This window comes from Ambystoma mexicanum, chromosome 13 (genome assembly GCF_040938575.1).
Source record: "Ambystoma mexicanum isolate Mex_15411 chromosome 13, UKY_AmexF1_1, whole genome shotgun sequence".
NCBI lineage: Eukaryota > Metazoa > Chordata > Amphibia > Caudata > Ambystomatidae > Ambystoma > Ambystoma mexicanum.
In genome coordinates, this window is record NC_090938.1 from 71,161,538 (window position 1) to 71,178,967 (window position 17,430).

General features: G+C 47.5%; 1 protein-coding gene across 1 annotated transcript in view; it reads right to left on the minus strand.

Moving 5' to 3' along the window:
• Nucleotides 1–17,430, minus strand: part of LOC138520873 (11-beta-hydroxysteroid dehydrogenase 1-like) — a 78,335-nt gene that overhangs the window by 42,958 nt on the left and 17,947 nt on the right. Inside the window, exons 3-4 of the mRNA XM_069633280.1 lie at nucleotides 9,844–9,974; nucleotides 1,911–2,022 (exon numbers count right to left, since the gene is read on the minus strand). Coding sequence (XP_069489381.1) covers nucleotides 1,911–2,022; nucleotides 9,844–9,974 — 243 coding nt within the window. The remainder of the gene's footprint in view (nucleotides 1–1,910; nucleotides 2,023–9,843; nucleotides 9,975–17,430) is intronic.

A 17,430-nucleotide genomic window follows, 5' to 3' on the forward strand; every position in this document is an offset into this window, starting at 1 on the left:
AGCCTGAAAGAGAACTGGGTTTCTTCCCCATAACATTAAAAGTTGGAGCAGAGAGCAGCGATGGAGTGGGCAAGAGGTGCCAGGTATAGCTTGAACAGCCAGGGAGAAAGCTTAGACCCCTGGGGAACACCAAAGTTAGAGAGAGAAATAGAAGAGAGGAGTGACCCCAACTGGACCTGGGAGGGTCGATCAGTGAGAAAGGAGGGCAGCCAGGCCAGGGCCTGATCAGTGATACCCAGGTTATCATGGAGGCGATTGAGCAGGATGGCATGGTTAACTGTATGAAAAGAAGAAGAAAGATCTAGGAGAATGAGGACAGTAGGAAGGTTAGAATCATGGTTAGAGAGCAGAACTTCACAGATGTTCAGGAGAGCAGTTTCCGTGCTTCTGGCTGCTCTGAAGTCAGACTGGTGGTCTTGGAGACAACCAACATATTCAGTGTGAAGATTAAGCTGGGAGATGGCCAGCTTTTCCAAGCGTTTGCCCAGGAAAGGAGTGATGGAGATCGGGCGATATTTAGCCGGGGAGGAAGGATCGACAGAGGGCTTCTTTATGAGGGGGCACACAAGGGATTGCTTAAGGGGGAGGGGAAGGTCCAGTGGCAAAAGAGTGATTCCACAATTTGGCCAAGGCTGGAGAAAGGGTGTTGATGTGGTCCTTGATGGTTCTGGATGAACAGGGAAGATCCTGTTTTGATGAGACTTTCACAGATCAGACCTGTCTATAAATGTCGTCAGGGGTGAACAAAGGAAAGGAAGAGAAAGGAGGAGGAGAGGCAGCCACAGGCAGGCCAGGAGTGGAGGAGGAGGGGGAAGAGGAAGAGAGGGTGGACAGGATGTCCCGAGTTTTAGTGATGAAATGAGAAGCTGAGGCTGTACAGAGGGAACAGGAGAGGTAGAGACTGCCGCAGGATTGGCCAGCTCCTTGCAGAATTTGAAGAGTTTGGCCGAGTTGTTAGATGCCGCAAAGACGTGGGCTTGAATGTGTGCTCACTCCTTGGCGAGGACTGGGAGTCTGTACTGCCTTTGGAGCAGGTGGCAGGCCAGTTTGTCAGCGGGTGCACTTGTAGCCCTCCACTTCCTCCCAACCTCCCTGCACTTACGTTTGAGGGTGACGCAGCAGAGATGTACCAAGAGTTGCACTTGGATGTTAGCTTCAAGCAGATCCTCATGACAGGGGCACGTATATCAAGAGGAGTGTCAGAGATAGAAAAATGAAGGTTAGATAGGGCTGTGCCAGGATGTGAGTCAGCGAAAGGTGCAGAAGGAGGGGAGAAAGTAGCAGCAAAAGCCTCAAATGACACACGCTTCATGGGCAAGATGACAGAAGGTAGGTGGCAGTGCTGGAGGCAGCTTAGTCTGAAGGGTAGAGAGATAGAGATGGGAGGAAGAGAGTGATCACTCCAGGAGAGAGGAGTGGTGAAAGGGTTGGAGAGGGGGAGGTCTGAGGAGATCAGAACATCCAGGGTGTGCCCTGCACACATATATATATATATATATATATAGAGAGAGAGAGAGAGAGAGAGAGAGAGAGAGAGAGAGAGAGAGAGAGAGAGAGAGAGAGAGAGAGAGAGAGAGAGAGAGAGAGGTTGAACGGTAGAGGCGAGGAAGGAGGAGGAGAAGTCTGCGCACTCAGAGAGGAAGGAGGCCACCTGGCCGGGTGGCCGACCGATAGTGGCCACAGTGAGAGAAAGGCCAGGAGACTGCAGACCAGGTATTCAAAGCAGGAGCCGTCCTGCATAGGAATGATAGAAGCAGGGATCCACTCTGGCAAGGTCAAGGCTACACCCCCACCAGGACGGTTGACAAAGGTTTAGAATTTGCTTGTCCCCCTCTACAGGACTGACTTGCCACTGTACTGAAGCCCAAGACATGAGAAGGTCATTTTAGTGTCATTGAGGTTGTACATACCAAGTACCTTCTCCGCCTCCTTCACCACCCGTTCAGCAAACTCCATGTTGTCCATACTTCCGGCTATGTACCGAGCAGATGCCGCCCCTAGCTCGAGGCATTTGGATACCACCTGTCAAAGAACGATCAAGAATTATGAGAGATGAACATCTGTTGTGCTAAGATGTACTTTGTGGCTTCTTAAATGTTGCAACAATTTGGGGATAACATGACCACAAATGAACTCTTGTATTTCTATTTGTTTTATTTGTAACGCGCACCATCAGGCCCGGAGGCATCAGGGCGTAACTTTAGACATGGTTACATAACGCGCATACATATATTCAAACTTTAGATACAGTGCAAAGTATTAAGAGCATACAGCAATATACATCATTTACAGAGTAGAGATTAGAGCAGGCGTTTTACTGGGACAAGGGCTCCCAGATACATAAGAAATCCGAATTTCAAGGCTGATTGAAGAGCCAGGCTTTTATTTTGGACTTGAAGGCACCAAAGCATTCTTCTGATCTGATGGTGAGGGGGAGGGCATTCCAAATCTTGGAAGCTAGGACGGGGAAGCTTGATCCACCCGCATTTTTGTAGTTTGAACCTAGGGATAGTTAAAGAGTGGGTCTGGGCGGTTCTTTGAGGGCGGGTAGGCACGTGGCGGGATAGCCGGCTGCAGAGATACGGGGGGGGGCTTGGTTGGTTTCAGTGAAATTCTCTGTTTGACAGGTAGCCAGTGTAGATTGGATCTAGATTCCGAGATGTGCTGGTTTCGCGGGATGTTTAGAGCCGCTCTAATGGCGTTGTTCTGGGAGATTTGCAATTTGTTCAGATTCTCTTGGCTGGTTACCATAGTCAATTTTGGCCATGATGAGGGTTCTGGCAAGTCTGACCGTGTTTGGGGTGGTCAAAAATGGCCTACAGGCTGCAATGAGTTTGCAGGTGTAGGCTGAAGCAGATCTGACTGCATTTGTCTGTCGGGAGAGGGATAAGGTGGCGTCAAGGTAGACACCTAAGGTTTTAGTGTCTTTCGAAACTTGGATGGTGTTGCCATCGATGATAAACGATTGGAAGGACGGCTCAAGTTTACTAAGGCGTTGCGTGGTGCCCAAGATGAGGATCTCAGTCTTGTCATCGTTGAGACATAACTGGTGTTGTGCCATCCACGCTTGGATGACCAGGTAGACGTCATTCAGGGCCTTATTGTCAGCCTAGTGGTCTCCAGTGATGGGAATGAGTATCTGGGTGTATCAATCAATCTATTGTTTCAGATAAACTTAACATTCTATATGCTGATCTTAACAGGTGGAATTGTGCAGGTATGGTACTAAAGCTAAAACTGCACTTGTGAAAAAAATGTATTCTTTCAATGTATGCTGGCACCAGGAGAATAGTTGCCATAGTGACAGGCACAGGATAAGCTTTGATGAGATCACAAGAGAGAGGCAGGGGGTTGGGCTTGGATGACCCTGGGTGCTGGGGTTCTCTGCCCACTCTGTGATGCTGGTGGCATACAGCGAATGCTTGATGGCCCTAATCCCACCACTAGCCTCCATCAGTGCATGGACATCCCAATTCTGGCACAGAAAGTGTAACTTAGATTTCGAAATGAGGAGCTTGAGGACTTCAGAGCTTGCCACCCACGCGCTGCACGTTTTCACTAGCAAATGTCACTTAGCAGCCCAGAACAGGTACTTGAGCGCTGCTTGGGGGGCCACTGCATAGAGTAATGCAACGAATCATACTATTTTAGGGGAGACCAGTATTCTGCACAACACAATGATGCAGTCATTGAGTCAGGCAGCTAGAAGGGAATTGCAACCGGACTGCAAAATGGCGGATAACCTAGGTGTTTGGAGCTGAGGGGCAGTGCTCTTCACAAGTCATCTCACATGGGGAAACTGTAGCCTACCCAAATATACACCAATCAAAAAGTCAGCTCCTAAACCAAGCACAGCGGCCACTCATCTCACACTTACAGGACCAATTACAACCCGCGCTAGAGTCTAAAAAGCAAACGGCCAGAGGGGAAGCTGGAAAGCAAGTGAGGAGGGGAGAGGGGTTGGAGTGAAGGAAGGGAGCAAACGGGAGCGGTAGGACAGCAAACATATAGAGAAGTTTGAGAATTCCTTTCGGAGGAGAGTGTGGGAGAACATTCTGGAAGGAAGGGCAAAGTCAAGAAGGTGATTTAAGATCTGGGCCAACAGGCTGTTCCGCAGCTGCTAGAGAGTGGCTGGATGAAGGCCCAAAGATATGCTTGAGATGCACACTTAGGATTGGTGACGGCTACTCGGGGGTCAAGCCCTAAAAACAAAATGGGGAGACTCATCATCATCCTCATCATTAACTTTATTCAGAAAATAAATCTCCATTAAAGTACAAATTGCACAATACAAAACATTCAAAACAAAATTTACATTAATATCCACATCGTTCTTGATGTCATAGAATTATTATACACAGAGTATATGTACAATAATAAAACCAATATTGACTTGACATTGCTTTTTAAAAAATCAACTCTCGTATTGAACATGTGATCTGATGATCGTCATGCACATGTATCTTTCTGTCTATAGAGAATCGTAAACGATCACTTCGTCCTTGTAAAAATCACTATGTGATTATACACAAGTAATAAAAAAAAAAATATTGACTTATATAGATCCACCCTTAGTATCACACACACATGTATCCCTGCCCATCCTACTGCTCTGTCAAAATAGTACCTCTTCTAGCCTCTAGCATTCTCTTGTTAAATGCAGAGCTTAAAAACTTAGAGACTGCTAACACATATGCAGTTGGGTGCAATATTTCAAGGCTGACGGGATTGATAGCTGGGCTAGGTGGCTCCAAACCGGGGTGAGCCAACGCACCCTTCCCGGCAATGAGCCCTACAAAAAAAGAAAAGCTGCAGCTCATCCTCATGCCCCTTGCCATAGGGAGGGACGTGGAACAGGACCCACTCTTCCACTTGGCAGATCCATGGGCCAATGGGATTATGCCTAATCAAAACGTTTCAAACCAGCTTTTTAATTTCACTACCATCTGGAGGTCCAGATATACTTTTGACCCCCAGACGTCCTTAACCTGCAAATAAGCCCTAGCTTTTTCCCCATTAGGCAATAATCAACCATCAGACTCATTAACATACAATTGACTGCGGTGTCACCAGAAATTAGCATATCAAAGGGCCCTCGGATAAATGTGTGGGGACTTCATCCACCCGCATGTACCCTCGACTTGAGCCCTGTCTCTACTACAGTAGTATGCAGCAAGGCAATGTCTGTATTTACCAATGTTATTATGGTCCTTCTCTGCCAATTCACAGATCATTGTTGCACGTTGTGTACAATGTAATGAGAGAGAGAGAGAGAGAGAGATTGAATCACTCTGTGGTCCATGTTTGTATGCTGTGTTGTGTCCAACGCCTGACCTTGTTGGACGAGCTTATGGTGCTGGGAAGTGGTGTCTAGTGGAGGAGCCCTTGAGGGCTAATGCGAGAACTCAATGACCCCAGCAGCATCCAAGAGAGAGAAATTGTCAAGAAAGAAAAATGTGAGACAGTATTAAATCCCAGAGACTCTGAGTGGTGTTTGAAGCTCCTGTGAGACAGCCTTGAACTAACAGGAGAGATGAAGGACTTGGGACCACTGTCCAGAAGGAAATTAAGGCTTTGGTTCTGTGCAAGGCAGCTTGTTAAACTGTTCCTAAAACTGTTGGTTTAGTCAACTCCTCATCCCTGTTGTGAAAATAATAAACTGAGCAGAAAACTTCAAGTTGCTTTCAAGCGTCTGCAGAACCCGTGGCCGGTTCATTTCCCTTCTGCAACAATGCATTAAAAGAATAAGCTTTTGCACCAGAGCAGTTTGCTCCATCAGGCTAAAAACATCCATAATTAGACTTGAACTGGTGTAAAATATCTGTAAGGAAGCTGCTAGTTTGGCAAGATGTGTGAAGTTGGCAATGCACCCTGCAGTCATCAACAATTCTATGCTTTGCCCACACAGTTTCGGGAGAGGGGGTATGGCCACTAAAAATGTCCGCATTAGGAGTCCTTCTAGATGGTCTCAGTTACAGATGCAATTATGCGCCTATTCTCAAGGCATTCTCTTAATATAGACTTTGGATGCTGACAGAAAAGGGAGCTGAGGAACAGGATTAGGGAGCTATTAGTGATCGTTTGAGGTTAAAGCCTCTTCCTCGCATCCTTCGAGGATTTCTTTCAATTTATGCAAGTTCTCCCTCATTCATTTTCCTAAATTCTATCTAGTGAAAATGGTCCCCGCCATAACTTTAGGTTGGAGACCATTTTGGTCGACTTGCGTCTATATCTAAACTCTTTGCAAGCGACGTCTCCTACCTGCAATTCCAGGTTGTGCCATTAGGCATGAGTTTGGTTTGACATCATTAGCCACGGTCGTACTCTGGTCTAAATTGTGTCTACTTCGGAAAATTGTAATTCCTACAGACAACTAATTGTTGGGACTGGGGACAACCGTTATCAGGGAATGCCATATGACCCCGTTCAATACACTTCACCCCTTCTCCAATACTAAATCCTCATTCCCCCTCTCTACATAAAGCCAACTGGCTCATTACAGCTTTGCTGGTGCCGTAAAAGTGCTGGTAAAACTGCTGGTAATTCCGGCATCAGCACTTTTACTACACCGCCAAAACAACTTTGCAGGCGGGGCACTGATTTACCGCCAGCCAAGAGATGGAGGTAAATCTTGCTCCACTGGCAATTAAATGCTGGAATTACCGGCACTGGTAATTCAGGTGCTGGGAATTTTGACAATCCCCTCCATGGAGTCCTTTCGGACTCCATTGAATGGGCATTTACCGGCATTCCAAGTGGCAGAAAAGGTATTACCGTTTTGGTAGCTTTCAACCTGATTTACCGACAGGATATGACAAAACTGTAATGAGGCCCAATGTATTTTGTTGTCAAGTCAATCACCCCAAAATATGTGATATGAATGAAATAGCAGATAGAACAAAGTATCATGCATATGGTATTGAAACTGGTACTGTGAAGAAGAAGAAGATGACCGGGAGTTCAAGGATCACTCTAGAGTACTAGAGTGAGTGGTCTAGCTTCTCGAGGCAAGTGATTGGTCGAAAACAGTACAACAATCCCATGCAGGATTTTGAAAGAAGCTCATCTGGGACGCTGGTGTGGAAGACTCTGGTGACGGAGAGCGATCCTCGGAGGATGAACAGCAGGAGCCATGCACTGGAGGAAAAGGAGAACCTGAACGTGGTCCAAGAAGGAAGGACTACTTGGGATGCTGCCGATAAAATCCTCTGGGCGCCCCAGGACCCAGCAAAGTGTGAGAGAGTGATAAAGCGCAGCCAGGAAGAGTCAGACATCTGCAGAGCCGCTGCAGACTCCGCCAGTAACCCGAACGCTACCGCAGCCTCGAAAAGGGATGCAGCTGCCCGGTTAATGCCGGTACCTACAAGGAAGAAACAAACAGGTACGCGGGTTACCTGAGAGGTGCTAGAGGTCCGGGGAAGCAACGAGGTGAACACAGAAGCTGGAAAGAGAGAGTATGGGATCATGAAGTATATAAGAGGTTGAGACAAAAGGGTCTGGGACCCTGAATGTGAAAGAAATAAACCAGGAAGAGTTGTATACTTGGCGGGGAAGGGAGCCAAGCAGACACTATGCTACACTGTCATTCTGGGACCCGCAACCATATGAGAAACCAAAGTTTGAAGTGACCAAGATTAAGAGGGTCTGGGAGCCTGAGAGAGAAAGAGACAGTCCATGAGAGGACACTTGCTTGGTAGGAGGGTGAACCAAGCCATTTAGAATATTGCAAGTCTGGGACCCTCACCCATATAAGAGGTTGAGAATAAGAGTGTCAAGAACCCTGGAACTGACAAAAGGAATCCTACGCTTCATAGCGAACTGTGCCAAGTTGGTAGGATAAAGAAGCGTGAACCCGAGAAGCATTTCCTTGTGAACTGCCCAGCGACATTTCACCAAAAGGGAAAAAAGGGCTCAGGAGCCCTAAAGGAATGGAAATAAGATAAGAAGAAGTCTAGAGGCAAGGAGCACAACCCTAGCATTGGAATCTTGTATTTCTGAACATTATTTTCTATCACTATTTATTACCAGAGAGACTGGGAACTTTTCTGTTGGTTTAAACGACCACGAGCACCTTTACTTTGAGAAGGATTATCCTCACGCCTTTGCTTTAGGTTATCAGTGCTAGGGACAGAGGGAGGTTTTGAGACATGACACTGGGCCTCATTACAAGTAAGCCAGTACGGAAACAATGGTGGCGGAAAATCCGCCGCCCCCGTTGTTTCCGGACCGGCTGATTCCGAGTCCTGCAGGCGGGAGGTGTCACTCCCACCAGGTCTGACCTGGCAGAAATAACACCACCCGCCGGCAGGCGGACATGGAAACACTGGCTCCGTCATAGACAGAACTGGTGATTCCATTGTCCCCATTCCCATGAGGTCCTATTGGACCCCATGGGAATGGGGATTTACAGAATTCCGCCTCCAGGTTTTTCCGGCACGGCTACCGCCGGACTCGTAATGAGGCCCACGGACTTTGACAGTTTCACTCTTTTCCTTTGAGGAAAGGGACACCCCTCTTAGCTTTAGGGGTAGAGGAGCATTGTTTCAACCCTTTCTTGATTAACAAAAGTCTATTCCCAAAAATAAGCCACCATTGTGTCCGAGCCTTACTTCTGCACCCTTACAGCTCCTAGACGCTGTATAGGGAATACAAGCGCTTACCTGGAAGGAAAACAGTGCTGTCTATATATTTCATCCCATGTTCGTAGAGTAGAGGCTCTGATGTATACCTAAGGTTCAAACTCAACCAGCTTCCGATCTTGGAAAGTTTTTGTCCAAGGCTTAAGATACCCAAAGATGAGAGAAGTTACAGACTTTGGGCCTCATTACACGGTAGGTGGTAACCATGGCGCTATTAGAGCCATGGCTACCCCTTACCGGCTTCTGGGTCCGAGTTGGCGGTAGGGGGACTTACCGGGTCATTCCGACCCTTGGGGACCCGGTAAGTCCCCATGCCAAATACCATTACCCATTCCCATTCGAGCCCCAATAGGGCTCAATGGGAATGGGGAAAGAGCTAATAACGGTACTGCAATTTGCGGTACAGTTATTTGCTCTGAAGTCCCTCAGCGGATCCCTTCCTTAACGTGTGGTCTGACCACACGTTAAGGACGGGACCCGCTGAGGGACCTCGTAGTAGGGCGGTAGGGGATTACCGGCACCGGTGCCCTTACCGGTGCCGGTAATCCCTTACCGCCATCCGTGTAATGAGTCCCTTTGTAAAAAAAATGGGGCCGTGAAGAAACACTAAAGCATCTTGTTCTTTCGTGTGAAGCTCCTGTATCTATAAAACACAAGCATTTTAGATTTTTGAATGGATACCTATTGGTGCATTCTGAAGATATTCTGTGGTCTAATTGGCTGATCGGGAATGGCGCCTCAATTGCTGGATTTGTATTGGTTCCTATTGAATCTGTTCAGTATTTTAAAAATCCAAATTTAATCAGGGATGTGATGGCATCAGACCTTGAGATGATTTGATTGAATACTTATCTGTTTTATATTTGATCATATTTTTACTGTTATGTAATTACTCTACTCAAATCATGATAGATATTTGATGAAATGCTTAACTACTTTAATTGTTTTATATAATGTTTTCTGTACATATTTTGTTACTTTACATATAGTGAAAAGGTTTATATAATCAAACCAACTCATTAATAAAAAAGAATAAAACAAATAGAGAAAGTTGACAAGGATCACACAGTTTGGCGCAGTGAAGAAGCTGTAATTAGGACACGTCTCCAGATGCAATGATGTGAGATTGAGACAAAGTTCACCCTGTCGATATGTGTCTGAGCTGAATGCGGCGTGCCCCTTTTTGCTCAAGTTTATCACTTACCTTCCTCAATTTCTCTTCAGTCCTTGCTGTGATGACGATGTGGGACCCCATTCGCGCCAGGTGGTATGCCATCTGCTCCCCAATGCCAGAGCTTGCCCCTGTGACAATCGCCCGCTTCCCTTTTAGCATCTCTGTTGGACAAGACATGGTTAACATTGGTATTTCGGACGTGCAATCTCTTTCTACAGGATTTGGGTACATTTCCTCAATAAATCATTAAGCTCATTTCACTCTATCAACGACTGACTCCATAAATTACTGAGTTTCACCCTCATGACACAGTTTGCATACAAATTCTTTGCAGCATGCACGGAACACGATGAGCTAACTTTCAGACTTATCATATTGTACCTAATAATGCAGGTTTTAGACCTGAACTGCCCTGCTCGATGAGCTTTATTAATATTATCAATAGGAAAATTTCTGGAAGGGAGGTAAAATACCCTGTATTAGCACATGGAAATCGTTACTGGCGTCCTCTGAGCCAATCAGAATGTTTAGAATGCAGTCAATAACTACGTGTGTTGACTGCATTCTGAACCATCTGTCTTCAAAAGCCGATCGGAAAACAGCAATGCAATTTCCTGGCAAGATATTTTTCAACAAGTCTCATCCTCTCTGGGAGGACCTTTTTTTGCAACATGCTATTTAACACACCAAAGAAAAACATTGGGAAATGCTCTCACTTGAAACACTTCGGGTATAATTCACAGAAGCGTTTTATAATGGCAAAACCCCCTTGGAAAACGTTCTGTGAATGAGGTCCTTTATTTGTACATGACCCCTAACGCATATCATGTTAGCTGGTCAGATAGCACAGCCAGTAGAGCACTCGCTTTGAAATCCGTGCAGAGCCGACGCAGGTTTCGAATCTCAGCAGGGCCAAACTCAGCTTTCATCCTTTTGAGGTTGTTAAATGAGCACCGCACACTGTGGGTAAGCAGCGCTCAGATACCTAAGGGTTTGTAGCGCTATATAAAATGCAAAAAAATAAATAAATGTTAAACCTGTTTCAGTTCAACCAAGTTGCGATTAAAATGCTTACCTTTTGAAGACAACCATGTTATTTACATACTAGAAAATAAAACCACATTTAATTGACTAACTCAGTTTGTTTACTTTAAGCAACATGTTTTAACTTCAGCACCAAAACTTCAAACCATGAACTGCTCCTACCACCATGCGCTAATAACCTTATAGTACTCAGGAGGGTTCATTATTGTTTGGGATAGTGATCTGTCGACTTATGGCACTCCCCCTCCCTCAGACAATAAGGCTATAATAGGTGACCAATGTATCCATAATGTGTAGAAGCAGTTTGCAAACATATGTAACGTTGAGAGTTATTTCTACTGCGCTAGTCACCACCACCAGCCTGTGAAATCTGTCTGCAGCACCTGAAAGTATGGGGGCCGTTTTTGACATGTTACTGATACTACCCCAGACCTTCTAGCTACTCTGCTGTATTTGCATGTCGGGGAATCTGATAGACTTAAGTGGTTAGCTATATGTGAAATGTTGGGGCAAGGTTGGGTTAGAATGGCACAGGGTTTATTTATATGAGCTGCAAAGATGTCATGTGACCACAAGCTAACTCATGGCTGCCAGTGGCACACATGACGTGAGGCCACTTTACAGCCAGAGAGTTAAACTATGTAGTCCTCTAGGTGTGTTACTTCTTACTTTCAGATCGTTATCCTTATGGGGCATATCTTACAAAAAAGCTTTTGAATGACAGCCTTGCCGTGACAAAAAACAAAGCATTATGAACAACTTTCACATTCCCCCCACATCCCTCTTTCTCTTCCGAGTACTTGCACATGAGCAGGATGCGTCACCCCACACATAGGTACTGTGACGAGAAAGATCAGGACTTGCAGTAATTTTTGTTACTCCAAGTCCTGTTTGTACTCATCCCACTTGCACATGAGCAGGAAGCGTCACCCTACACGTAGGTTCTGTGATGAGAAAGAGCAGGACTCGCATTAATCTTTATTGCTTCAAGTTCTGATCTTCCTCCTCCCTGTACTTGCACATGAGCAGGATGCGTCACCCACATGTAGGTACTGTGACGAGAAAGAGGACTTGCAGTAATCTTTATTACTCCAAGGCCTGCTCTTCCTCGTCCCAGTACTTGCACATGAGCAGGATGCGTCACCCCACATGTAGTGTCACAATGGTGCCACTAGTACACCAATTGGCACTCGTAGTGGACTATTGTGGACTCATTCATCTCCATAATACTCCCTGGACAATACCTATTCATATTTTGTCCTTACTTTCCCTTTGCAAGACTTTGGTACCTTCTTATTTAATTTCGCAAACTACATGTCCCATAATGCACCTTGTGGCAGTTCTCATTTCCTGGTTATTCCTAAGCATCAGTGTTGGACCCACAATCCCCAGAAACCCTAGAGATCAGTGCTACTTTCACCTTCCCAGGACGAGGGAGGGAGGAAGGAGGCAGATTACCTTCAGGTGTGCTGTTCCAGGTGCTGCTAATTAACCTGCATCAGCACAGGGCAGGGCAGTATTTAAGCAGCAGCGTACAGGAGCACAGGTCTCTTGCATTGAGTTTGCTCCCAGCCCTTTTTGCCTAGAGCCACGATAGTCTGCTGTTTCCTGTTGCTGTCAGATCCTGCTCCTGTTCCTGTTCCAGTGCCCAGTGCTCCCTGCCTGGCAGCCCACCAATCTCCTCTGCCTTCTGCCCTGCTCCTCTGGGCTCCCTGCCTTGCAGCCTGCTACTCTCCTCTGCCTTCTGCCCTGCTCCTCTAAGCACCCTGCCTTGCAGCCCGCTACTCTCCTCTGCCTTCTGCCCTGCTCCTCTGGGCTCCCTGCCTTGCAGCCTGCTACTCTCCTCTGCCTTCTGCCCTGCTCCTTTGAGCTCCCTGCCTTGCAGCCTGCTACTCTCCTCTGCCTTCTGCCCTGCTAAGCTTCCCGCATTGCAGCCCTGCTCCTCTGTTGCAGTCATTATTGCAGTCCCCTGCTCTCTTCTTCCTATTATCTGGCTCCCGCTTGTTGTTCCTTCTTCCTTGCCTGCAGTCTGTTTCCCTGGCTTTAGCTTCCAAGTTCCAGTCCTGGGCTTCCTTGTATCCGTCTTCTGTCCAGCCCTCGTTGGCCCACTTCAGAGCTACACTTTCCCTGTTATCTGTCTTCAGTCCTTCCCCTGGTTATTCTAGTCCAGATTTACAGTCTGCAGTTCCCGTCTCCTGTATTTTTGCAAATTGGTTCTTTTTTTACTTGCTTTTCCCCTTCTGAACCTTGCTTACGTTAATGCTGATTTTTCCCTAGTTATTTTAGTTACCGTTCTTGTGCTTCCGTTATTCCTTTGTTCAGAGTTTGGCTGCCGGGGTTCCCAGCAGGTAATCTCTGCCCCTTTCCTGCTCTTGTTTACTTGTAGTTTATAGTGAATTAATGTAACGATGTGTCGCGTTGTGTTCCCTCAGAGGGCATCCGCTGTACGTTCCGGCTGGACCCATACCGGCTTGTCTCGTGTAAGTACACTCCTTGTTTGCGCCTTAGGGTCCAGACACAGAAGCCACTCCTGCTTCCCCTTTCCATGGGCTTGCAAGGAGTGGTCCAGACACAGAAGCCACTCTTGCTTCCCCTTTCCATGGGCTTGCAAGGAGTGGTGCCTGTAAAAGTAACTTACACAAAGGCATTGAGCTTCCCTTATATCTGTGGTCAGTCTCTAGTCCAACCGGTGTATACACCCCTAGTGGGATTCGTCATTGTTTGTCCAGTGCATGGTTCTCATCCCTTTTTTGTTCACCATTGAGATCCGTCCTTTCTTCCTGTTCCGTCGTTCTGAATTACCTTGTCTATCTTCATTCTTGCTGTATGCGCTTACCTGCCCCCTTGCATCAGCACATCCACCCAAAACCTACCTGGGTGCCCTGCGCAACATATGACATGCAGCTACTGTGACGATGAAGAGCAGGACTCACAGTAATCTTTATTACTCAAGTCCTGCTCTTCCTCGTCACAGTCCGTATGTAATGTTTAGAAATATAGCCTGCTAACCCCATGCTTTTGAATGCACACATTTTAAATCATTGTTCTATTATTCACCCCCTCCCGCCCCCCCCCCCATACTTTCTGAATGCACCTGCCCACCACCTCCATTTTCTTAAATCGGAATACGGACATGCTTCTCTTACATTTGGTTTAAGGGTGACACTATAGTTATGAACCTAAATATTGCATATTAAGTGACTAAAAAGAATGAAAAATGCTAAAAGACATTTCAAAATGAAAAAGGCAGCCAGGCTTTTCAATTTAGAATGTCTTTTCAGTGTATATTGGATAGGGTCATTTAAACACCCTAATGCGAAGATGAGCATTGCACACAATAAAGGGCCGACCCCAGAGGCAGCACCCACCTCTCCTGAGTTGAAGGTAGTAGTACCCCTGATGTGGGTAGCCAGCTATTTAAATTGGGTGAACGCCTTAGTAGAAATACTTACATGCACTGCTGACATGTAATAATGTGTTCATATATAGTGCTTCATGCCAGATTCCTCTGGCCTCTAAGTGCTGCAATAACTGGTGTTTTTATGAGCCCATGTTACTGAAGGATGAAAAGCTGAGCGGGCATTTCCACAGGATTCGATCCTGCCATGTGCAGGCTAGCCCCATGTCAGAGAACAGGGCTTTATTTACAGACTTATTCAATGGCTTCTGAGGGAGAACTCTGGTTCATACAACCTTTCCATGCAATATAATTCATGTAGTTCTTGGTCGCTTTGTTTTGCTAATACATGTTATATCTGTCATACAGAAACTGGCATTTTTACATGCACCTTACTCTACATGCATTGTTATCAGGCTGCCTGTTCAGACTCGCTACCAAATGACAAACAGTGGCACTTCGAGCCTTGCGACTTCAGATTAAGGGGGTGGGCGTTTCTAAGGTGGCGCAAATCAAAGATGTTGAGTGTGTAAACTGCCCCTGATCATGTTGTGGTATTACCTAGGAAACGTCGACATTTTTATTTATTTTTTGCCCCATGCCCTCGTCATGCTTCCTGATGCTTCCTTTTGTGGGAGAACTTTTATCCAGGTTTTTTAAATCTAAAGTACTGCTGAAAGTCTGGAATTTCTTATAAGAAAAGAAAGGGAACATATTTCTCTTTGAAGCATCTTGTGTGTCTGAGTTTGCGGTGTCCTGTGTGCCTGGGTGTGCATGTATGCCAGCATTGTCCATTCCATTCTGCAGATACTAGTCCAGTCCTGGTTTTGACTTTGTATTCTGGCACTGGTAGTCTAAGATCACGCCCCATTATAAATCCAAGACCATCAGTCCCAGTAGTCAAAGTTAAAACCAGCACTGGACTAACGTCTTCCGAATGGAATAGATAATGTTGGCATGCATGGGTATGCTGGGGGCTTGTGTAATGTGTAGGGTGTATTCTGGAAGTGCGTTTAGTGGACCTCCTTTGTCCCTCTGATGAATCCATGTCCATAGAACTATGAAGGTTGGGATACAGACAGGCTGGGACCATGGCCCTCATTACGACCCTGGCGGAAAGCGACTGACCGGAGCGCCACAGCGGAAATAGCGTTTCCGCCATTGCACGAAGGAGCAAAGTGCGGCCCATTCCGACCCATCGGGCACGAGCACCACGGCATGGCGGAAGTGCAAAGTCCGCGATGGCGGAAATGACCCCAAAACGGCCCACACCGCCGCCGTACGGCGCCCTAGGTGCAATACCGCCACCCCTCTTAGCGGTCACCGCAGTGTGCGCCTCCCGGAAAGTACGGTGGCCGGAAATATACGGAAACGGAAGTAAAAACATGGGCCCGGAACGGGAAACATCCCGGCGCACACCTATAAATACACTAAAACCACACAACCACTAAAATCACTACCCTGAAACACACCCCAACCCGTCAACCACCCTAGCGAAACCAAGAATAATGGGAAAAGCAGCGAAGAAAGCGTGCGACCGCAAGCGGCAAGTCCACTTCTCCCGCGAGGAACTCACCGTGCTAACAGAGACCCTCCAGGAGAATGCTGCCGTCGTCTTCTGCACGCAAATGACCAGGACGGCACTCGCAAACAAGAAGGCCATATGGGCTCTGGTGGCACAGCGGGTAAGTGCGGTGGGGACCGCACCCCGCACCCCACAGCAATGCCGCAAGCGATGGGACGACCTGCGGATACGCGTCCGCAGCATACTCTCTGCCAACCGCAACATTGCCACAGCCACCGGGGGAGGTCCTGAATCACCCATCAAGTTGACCCCCTGGGAAGAAATCTGTGCCTCCACCATCGGAATGGAGAGCATAGAGGGAGTCGGAGGGATGGAGAAAGGAGTGCAGACATCCGAAGATTCAGGTAGGTGGGCCAGATAAAACAATGCCAAATCCACACAGTCCATCCATGTGAAGTACCATGCGTCCACATAGTGCAACAGAAACACATGTCCAGGAGAACGTCCACACACATCGGCCTGCAAGCGCACGTTAAAACCCACAATAAATACATAAATAATTAAAACCCCTAATACACGCACTACACGTGCAGCAGGCACACCCTAACTGCAGGCTGCCAGACAACTGCACCCTCACTCCACACACAAATCAAAGCACCTCCAAGGCCCCGACCCAAATCACCCTCAGGTACCACCCCAATGCATGTGATACAATGCCATTCCAATTCCCACAGACCCATCAATAACCCTCGCCCTCCTTTACTCCACCACAGGGTCCGATCCAAACGACGAGCTACAGGACACCCCTACCAGCACACCTGCAAAGAGGGCCAAGACCAACGGCCAGAGACCCTCCACCTCAGCTGCACGCATCAAGACACGGCAGCAGCACAAATCAGGTGGCAGCACAGAGGAGGGAACATCAACAGGCACCCCAGCAGCCAGCATGCCCACAACACCACCACCACAGGTCCCCCCAATGGATGCCACAGAAGGCACTGCCTCTGGTGGCAGCAGCACCATAGGTGACACCCCATTGATGGCAGCATGCTCGGACACAGAAAACGGGGATGCCGAAGTCAGATCCATCCATGACCTGTCCCAATCCCCCTGTCTGTTCCATCCCGTACAACATGAGGATACCACGCAGGGGCACCCACCAGACGACGACTGGCCATCCCCCACAAGCCCTGTGGCAAGGCAACATGAGGACAACAGCCCCTCTGTGACACCCCCGCAAATGGCCATGGCCCAGCAGAGGCAACAGTCCCTGGACAAGTTAATCGAACAACAGCAGCAACTGGCCACACTCCTCAAGGACCATGCCGATGAATGTGGGGGCACTAAGGCAGACATAGAAACATCAACTGAGACACTTAGGGCAGAAATAGAGAGAGGTACAGAGACGCTAAGGGCACAAATGGAGAGAAGCACCGAGAGCCTGAGGGGGGAACTGCATGCGACGTCCAAAGACGTATGTGCCGAACTTGCCGCAGTGCGCCGTGTGCTCACTGAGCTCTCGCAAACCCTTAGGGACATGCATGGACGTGAGCAGGCAGACACATCATCCGTTGCAAGTTCCGTCCAGGGCAGCCCCCAACGTAGATCTGGAAGGAACCTGCGCTCCACAGGCAGGGGTGCCCCTGATACC